This window comes from Acartia tonsa, chromosome 5, assembly GCF_053477335.1.
Source record: "Acartia tonsa isolate MP-2025a chromosome 5, ASM5347733v1, whole genome shotgun sequence".
Lineage (NCBI taxonomy): Eukaryota > Metazoa > Arthropoda > Copepoda > Calanoida > Acartiidae > Acartia > Acartia tonsa.
In genome coordinates, this window is record NC_137264.1 from 20,190,565 (window position 1) to 20,199,090 (window position 8,526).

Consider the following 8,526-nt stretch of genomic DNA (forward strand, 5'->3'; position numbering starts at 1 on the left):
TATAATGGTGAAACTTTGTTTTGAAACCATTTATTCTACAACCACTTGTGGAGTTGAAGTTAAATCACAAAATTTTATTCTAAAAGCTTTTAAAATGGCTAAAACTACATTTGAAGAAGTAAAAACAGAAGATAATTCTATCAAGAAAATTTTTAGAATTAAGAAAAAGCCTTTAGCTAAAAAGGTAATTTTATTGTAAAAAAAAAAGTAGTGAAAGCATCTTAGAGGAGCTAAGATGTATATTAAATTAGAAATGGAATGACAATTTAGTAAATATTAGAAAAACTATTAAGAAACAATAATTATTTTCACTGCACTAGTAAAACATATGTGAGGCTATTTTGAATAGATTATATAATTATGTAGTATATATATATATATTTAAACGATATACGAAACTATTTGGCAATTAAAAAATGACGAGTTACAATATAACATCAAGTGGAGTATCTTTTCTACGCAGCCACCCTTTGATCCTGGTTCTAATAAATGTCAACTTTGTCTTATGGTAAAAGTTGCAATCTTATATTCAGACAACAAATCTATTCTCAATAAACGGCATGAAATTTTCTCTAAGTGTATCCACAGAAAATATCACCTTTTTAGGAAACTAAAGAATGTAGCTGTTCAAAATTAGTATTTTTATGTAAACTTAAATATGTTGAAAAATCTCCTAAAATTTTATGAAAAAATCATCCAATTATGTTATAAAAATCATTAGTATCTTTCTGAAGATTGCGAAAGCATAAAACTTTAAGTTAAAGATAAATAAAATTGAAGTAAAAAATGTTGTTTTACTATAAATATTTATATGTATATGTATACAATATATATATATATATTTATCCCAGAGGGCCAACAAAATAGGGTTTAATTTATGAACTTTTGTTTTCGTTGAAAACTCTCTATAATACAAGATATATGATTTTTAGTATGTCTCGAGTCAGAATTTGTAATACGGATGCAATCAGAATTGAAGCCATACTAAAAACTACTTATACATTATGAAATTGAGATAGCTACCATAGAAGAAAGGAGCTTATTCAGCTGTATTAGTAATGACTGATTTTGTATTTACAGTATAATTAATTACTTTTCTTATTTTAGAAGGAGTACAAATGCGCGGCTTGCGAGTACACAACAAAAACTAAACTCTTCCTGATAATGCATAGTAGGTAAAATAATTTAAAACTCATTTTTTTATAGAAGAACATTTAGTTTCGTATACACACAAACTAAATTTATCATAAATGACACATTCAATGAAAAGCCCAACAAATCGGATAAAAGTATATTATTATAATTATTATTAACAATTTTAGATTTACAGCCCTTTTTAAAAAGGAAGTTTTAGACTTACTTTCCTTTAAAGTTGTATATATCAAGTTTCTCATTGTTGCATCTTATATTTCAAATTAAATAGCTATCCCTTTTGTGGACTTATATTAGTAATTTAAAGAACTTATTTCTAGATTTGATCATTCAAGAAGAATGGATGTGCAGAACCCCGTAGTGGCTGGGGGAGGTTAAAATAACACCAAGAACACATAAAAAATTAGAAAATGCAGTGAGAAGGGAGGGAGCGGAGGGGTGACAAAGCCAGAAAATGCCCTCAAACTTCATGTAGTGAAATTTGTTTCGGCGAGTTGCAAATTGAAATATGTTAACTGTGGAGAAAATTTAATTGGCCAACAAATCTGCCATTTTCCTCTCTCTGACACTATAAAAATGTGATATTATTATTGCCAGATTCAAAGTGATCCCTGGAAATTAAATATAAAATAATGTTGTGTAGGTATATAATAATAGTAAAAATTATTGACTTCCCAAAGCCTCTTAGTATTATGTGATATGTATTAAATCTACTAACTCAAGAAACCAGAGGCGAATTCTTTTATAAAAATTTGCCCCACTAAAATCAGTGGGGCAAACTGATTTTTCAGAGGGGATAATTTTGCATCACTAAAATTTTAGTGGGGCAAACTGATTTTTCAGAGGGGAAAGTTTTTTTTTAAGAATTCACCTCAGATAAAATATTTTCAAGAAGGGATGGGATGTTGGACTTCAAATATTATCGATACCCAAAGTTTTATACACATTTGAAGGCCTAAATACTTTGGAGACTGAAATATTGAATGTTTGGTTCAAAACTATCAGTGTTCAAACTTTTCAACCAAAATTTTTATTTTATAGAAGCGGTAATTTGTTCAGGGATGCAAATCAATTAATCGTCCATTGTCTTAATCCTTATTATCCTTGAATATTTTATTTTGCAATAAGATTTACAATATTGTTATCTATAAAAACATTATAAAGATCACCAAAAATCTCTTGCTTATTTTCGTCGCATTTTTTAAAATGCTACTTAAATTTTGTTATTTTGGTATCACCAAAGTGCCTTAACTATCTATTTACATATTTTGGAATGTTTTATATCATGCTATTGTATTGTCAGAAATTTTGAATGCCTAATGATTTACTAAAATTATTATTGTATCTATTTTCATATTTTTTTTATCATAAAGGAAGGTGACTCTACAAAGATATCCCGTAATACAAAGTGTTTATTAATATTAGATCATTTTAGAAATCTATATAGCACAATTACATACATCAGATTTCCCCTTCTTTTAAATTTTGGCAATAACATTAAATAAGGTTTTAAAAGTTTTACTTCTACTATGCTCAAAAAGTTGTTGTGATCTAGTGAAAATATTGTACCATTTATTTATTTACAAAATAACATAAATTTTTTTTACATATTGTTAATTATAATATAATAGAAATTTCAAACTATTTTTAATACTAATTTGAACAAGAATTATAACATCCATTAAAGCGAATAAAAAGTAAGTAAATCCTCAACAGATATCTGTGAGTTTCTTAGTCGAACAAAGAAAACCCATTTTTAAAAAGGTTGAAAAGGGTATGGGGGGGTTACAGTTTTTTATTGTATATTTCTTTAGAATATGTCAAGTTATATCACCTACTGGGTTGCCCAATAGGGTTAGGAACACACAGGAAAAGGCATAAGGGTTTAGAGCTTATAAGGCAAAACACCTATTCTTAGAATATAGCAAAATTTATTTGATTTTTTAAAGGTCAGATTAACTAAAGTTGTACTTTTGAATTAAGTATCCTTTAAATATACGTAAGACTTTAAATATTGTAGGTAGATTTATTCAGAAATTTGTTTTAAAAATGTGGTTACATCTGTTTTTAAATGTTTAAGTTTATTCATCTTGACCCATCATGATTTCTAGGAATTGTTTAACATCCATTTTTCCTAGACCATCCTCATCCGCTAAACTAGACAAAATGATTTAACAGGATGTATGGAACACAGTAATAGTGTCTGACTGATTATGACGTAACAAAAAAAATTAGCCAATGAGAGACCGTTATTGACCAATGGTAAAATTTATAGTGGCCTCTCATTGGCTAATTTTTTTTGTTACGTCATAATCAGTCAGACACTATTACTGTGTTCGGATGTATGTGTGTCTGTCCTCTTGTGAAGTGGTGGTTGGGACACACCTCCCCGCAAATAGGGCTGCTGGGGCAAAGTAAGAATAATTTTCACTGCGAGAGCAAAAAAGAAACAGATTTTAAGTAGCGAAGTCACTCTATAACTATACGTCTAAGTGCCACTTAATTAAGTCTCTTATTCGCGTATAAAGATATTTTAAGTATAATTTTTTTATCATGCTTTTTAAAGTCAGATTTGAAAACATTGGAAATCTTACTGTATCATTTCAAGAATACTATCCAGGGAGGTCCTCTGACCAACACCAAGTGGCTGCAGTACCTGACAAATAGTAAGTAAAAGAATCTCTGTCTGTGTGTGTTTGTCTGTCTGTACCTTAGAATCTTGCTAACCGGCTGAATCGATATGGTTCTTTTTCTTGGAAGTATTTTAACTATTTCGGGGGAGGGTACCACCATCGTCCGATGAGAAATCGGCTCTAGAATAAAATGAATCACCCCCCCCCCCAAAAAAAAAAAAAATATTACGTTTTTTTAAACTAAAATATGAAGTGGAATGGGTAATCTCCTCTCCCCCCCCCCCCCCCCTCCTTCATGGGCAACTAGAGTCCTCTAGTGGTGTAGTTGATAGAACATATAAAAAAAAAGATAAAAACAGGATTTTTTCAATATAACGTTCTAAAGAAACATAGTAATAATAGAAGTAACCAGTAAGAATAAAAAGAAAGAAAAGCTGAAATTAAATAAATAAAAGTTTCATCTAACCCTAGTTATATTTTTAGTAGTAATGAGACCTTATTATTATCATAAACTAGTAGATCTAATCTATCCTCGATGACTACCTAGGACAAAACACTGAGAAACTATGGCTACACACATGGCTACCATTGCTACACACACACACACACACAATCTAACCTTAGTTAAATCTTGAGTAGAAATAAGGCCATCATTATCAGAATCTAATAGTTGAAATACTTGTCTGTACTCCTCCTCTTGATTCGTTTTCGTGGGCTCGAAACTGTAACAAATCAAATTTCATCTCTATATAAAAGAACAGGATCTGTACCGAAGGATTTTGATAAACGCTTCCTTTACAGTGAAGCTTATGATTGGTCATGGGAAGGTTTAATAGATGGTATCTCCACCATCTCAAGATAAATTGAGAAGGAAGACCAAGGTAAAAATATTTGATTACTAAGATGAATTCCATTCTCACTTAAAAATTAAAACCAATAACATGTACATAATAAGAGAATTACTGGCGCAACAATCGACTAACAATTACCACTTATAGAGTAGCTGCGTCACTAACCTTTTCATTAACTTGGCAAAATCTTTGACATTAATACCACCAGATTTGGCTGAGTCCATCTCATTAAACACAGCTTTCAATTCATCCTGGACAGGTTATAAAATTAACCAAGTTTAGACATGGTGTTTTAATCTTACAGGGTTTTATAAACCTAACTTAACCTAAACTAAACACTGCAATATCATTATTAGCTAAAACACTTTACAAAGAAGGTGTATCAACTATTTTTTTTTATAGCTAGCCGGTTCTTTTAGTAAGTAGTAGATGTAAAATTTTTCATAGAATTCAGATATGCAATCGGTTTTTTTGTAGACCTCTTATTTTTTAAGTAATTTAAGTTTAAAAAAAAAAATTAAGTCGATTTTAAGGAACTAAAATGCAACAAAAAAAGAAAGAAAATGGTCATTATGAACAAAAATAGTAAGAACTTTAATTTGACACCTTACTTTTTCAAAATGTAAGTTTTGCAGACAGACGAGAACATTTAAAGAGCATCTTGTCTTCTAAATACACGGCAAGATCAACAAAAGATATAGTTTCTGAATTAGTCACCCCCAAATGATTTTGACATTAGAGTTAAATTTCGAGACACCATTTAATTTACTGTTACCACTGTGTTTTTTATAAGTCCTGTACAACATAGATTAGTTCTATAAATCAAAGTGGAAGATGTGCTTGCATATTTGATGTCAGCTATCTTTAATCGGATTGAAAGATTGTTGAACGCAATTTTATGAATGTTTTACATTTTGGTTTAGGGAAGGTTATAAGTTAGCAGGGGGTTCCGGCACCCATCCCCCCCCCCCCCATCCACACATAAGTTTTCACAATATTTTCCTCAGCAATATCTTAAAATTTTTAGAGCTGGTGTGTGTACAAGATTTTTCAATAACAGTTGGGGGTATAGAAGGGAGTCTTTGAGGGGTGATAGAGAAACCCAAAGAAATGCTTGGACGTCTTATGAATACCAATACCTCTGATGTATCTTGTCCAATTTGACCCAAACAATTCAGTACTTCTCCAAACTCCGCAAGGCTTATTCGATTACTTCCGTTCTTGTCCAAGATCTAAATGTAACAGCATCAATAATAGTATACATATATCTTTAAAAATTGGTAGCTTAGATTATTTATAACGGCGCTTTACACATAATGTATCTAAGAACCAAAAAATAAGAATAGCAAGTATAATCACAAAACATTTACAGTAGCAAAGCACTCAGCAGTGCGGCCGCATCTTGGGCTTAAAACAAGTATGCGACTTCCACTTTCGTTCTTTCGAATCTATCTGAATTAATATTAAAGCGGCTAGAAGCAGCAAAATATTTGCTTGGTTAGGGTGCCTGCGGCTAAAGGTGGCTGAAGTTAATTAAGATTAATGGTGACTAAGGCTGATGGTGGCTGTTTTGAAGGTTAATTGCTAAAACTTACTGGGTTTCGTGTTAAGTCGTACGGTCGACCATACGACTTACAAAGCTGTGGTTGAGGCTGCTTGCCCCTTACTACATTAACGCACTGATGTCTTAGGATTTTATCATCTTTAAATGTTTAAACTATCCCATTTAACATGTTCACCTTAAATATATCTCTGTATTTTTCAATATCAACATCTGTTATACTTGCTGCTTGCTCACTTCTCCTAAAAATAAGCCTTTTTGTTAAACTGAAAAATCATGTATATCATCGTATCATTGACATTTTTCGCGAATTTTAAAATGAAATTAGTTTTAATCTTATAATTTTTCAACTTCTGCGGAAGGCTGACTATAATACGATGCGATATATTACAGATTTATAAACAGGTATGAAACAAGAAAATCAAAATGTTTTTTTAAAAACACCAATCGAAATTTTATCAAATTTTATCGAAAAAATCTGAAAAATTTAGTACAAAAATGTTTTATTTTATTTTTGTCTATATTTGTTGTTACCTTTTCCTTAAAGTTACCACCTCTCCTTCGCGTGACATTTTTAAATTACTTAATTAATATATTTTTCTTTAAAAGTGTAGAAATTTTATATGCTATTATTAACAATTGCTTTGATTACTGTAAAGTTTTAACCGGAAGCAAATAATGATTATTATTCTTTATCAATTTTTGTAATTGCAAAAACAATTTTAACTTGATTGCTGGATTTAATCCTTTGATAGACAGCTAGCGGCTTCGACTGTAGAATTTTATGACGCAGGTCCATTAGGTTCGATGCCCCAGGCCTCTATTAAAATATATCCTATGCTTGGATTAAAAGTAAAAATGTTTTCATCATGTGAAAAATTATGTATCGTATCATACAGCTTATACCAACAACGAAATTATTTTTTTTAATCACGTACCTATACGTGATTTTCAGCTGTCGTTGTGTGAGGGGGGGGGGGGCAACGCTAGGCATAGAATTGGCGACCTTTTTATCTGCCCCAAAAATATTATTTTAGATTTATTCAGCTTGTTGGCTATACCTCAATCCTGGTATTATATCCAGTATTCTACGAAAATAAAAAGTACAATCATAATATCAAAATCATATATTTTTTATAACCGCGGAAAGCTGTTAAAACGATGCGATAAATAACTGTTATCATTCAAAGCAATTTGTTTTCTAGAACCATATTTGTCTCACTCCGTCAGGGAGGTAGGGGCTTATAGATTGTAATTTGAACCGTACCCAAATTTGTATAAACATGTTGTCTCATTCGTCTTCTCAAAAACTTTGGGGACTGTTAAACTTATTTGGTTCAAATTTATCGTCAATTGTCATATACCTGTATTCTATGTGTGTTCATGCTATGAGATCAACTGAAAATTGATAACTTATTTCTTCCCTAATATCCGAAGATGTACAGCAGATAACCAAACTATTATTTCCGGTCAAAGGGAAAAGCGATATAATGTTTAAACGATTTATACATTATACAATTAAAAATTTTCAAATTTAACTTTTAAAAGTTTGAAGCTTTTTTAGCTAGTAGTAAATATTTTATGAGGGTGCTATGTACACAATCGGACATTAGAATTTAGCTGACCTGCTAGTAAGATAACTCCGGGTAAAAATGATGAATAAATAAACATTATAAAAGATAATTTTACTCACAGCTGCATTGGGCATTTTTATGGTTTTAATGTACTATACTGAGTAATGCCTACATTATTAAATATGAAACCTGGGATTTGCTCTTAAAAATTAAAGAATCGGCTTCAGGATCATTGAATCGTCAAACCTTTCTTATAGAAAATATTCAAGTATGACACTATAAATCTTCAAAACTGTTAAATATTTCACATTTAAAGCCTATATATAAATGTTTAACTCTTTGTTTAGGAGAATAAAGGACATAATCTGTCTGACTATAACACTTAAGTTTATAAGGGGTTGCTGATTTTTGTAAATTGAAATATTATTGAAAAGTTGGCATCTCTTATTTATCCAGAAATATTTATAAATCTAGGAAGGGAGAGGAGAATGGATTGTAAATTACACTTGTACCTAAAGTTTTCTAACCCTGTCATTATTTTCGTAGGATCATTGATTTTTAGCATTTTGATTGGCTATTTCCAAACTTTTTAGCCTATAATTTTAAACTTCAACAGAAGAAGTATATTTGTAAATCACCAATGGGAAGCATATCAATATATAGTCTATTGGCTTCTCCCTTAAAATCCCTGATTAAATCATAATATTGTATTTATTTTGAACCCTACACCTAGTTTAAGTCAGATGTGTATTTAC

General features: G+C 30.6%; 2 protein-coding genes across 2 annotated transcripts; one reads left to right on the forward strand and one right to left on the reverse strand.

Moving 5' to 3' along the window:
- Positions 1-4: 4 nt before the first annotated feature.
- LOC145318968 (uncharacterized) lies at positions 5-1,884 on the forward strand. The gene is made up of 3 exons (XM_080160765.1): positions 5-184; positions 1,108-1,175; positions 1,473-1,884. The coding sequence occupies exons 1-3, from the start codon at positions 5-7 to the stop codon at positions 1,528-1,530; spliced, it is 306 nt and encodes a 101-aa protein (XP_080016891.1). The 3' UTR covers positions 1,531-1,884.
- A 662-nt stretch (positions 1,885-2,546) lies between these two features.
- Positions 2,547-7,241, reverse strand: LOC145318967 (uncharacterized). The gene is made up of 7 exons (XM_080160763.1): positions 6,732-7,241; positions 6,376-6,439; positions 5,776-5,868; positions 4,802-4,887; positions 4,405-4,507; positions 3,747-3,808; positions 2,547-3,309 (listed from the first exon to the last, which is right to left on the reverse strand). Exons 1-7 carry the CDS (start codon positions 6,767-6,769, stop codon positions 3,234-3,236), a joined length of 522 nt encoding a protein of 173 aa, XP_080016889.1. The 5' UTR covers positions 6,770-7,241; the 3' UTR covers positions 2,547-3,233.
- Between the last annotated feature and the right edge of the window lie 1,285 nt (positions 7,242-8,526).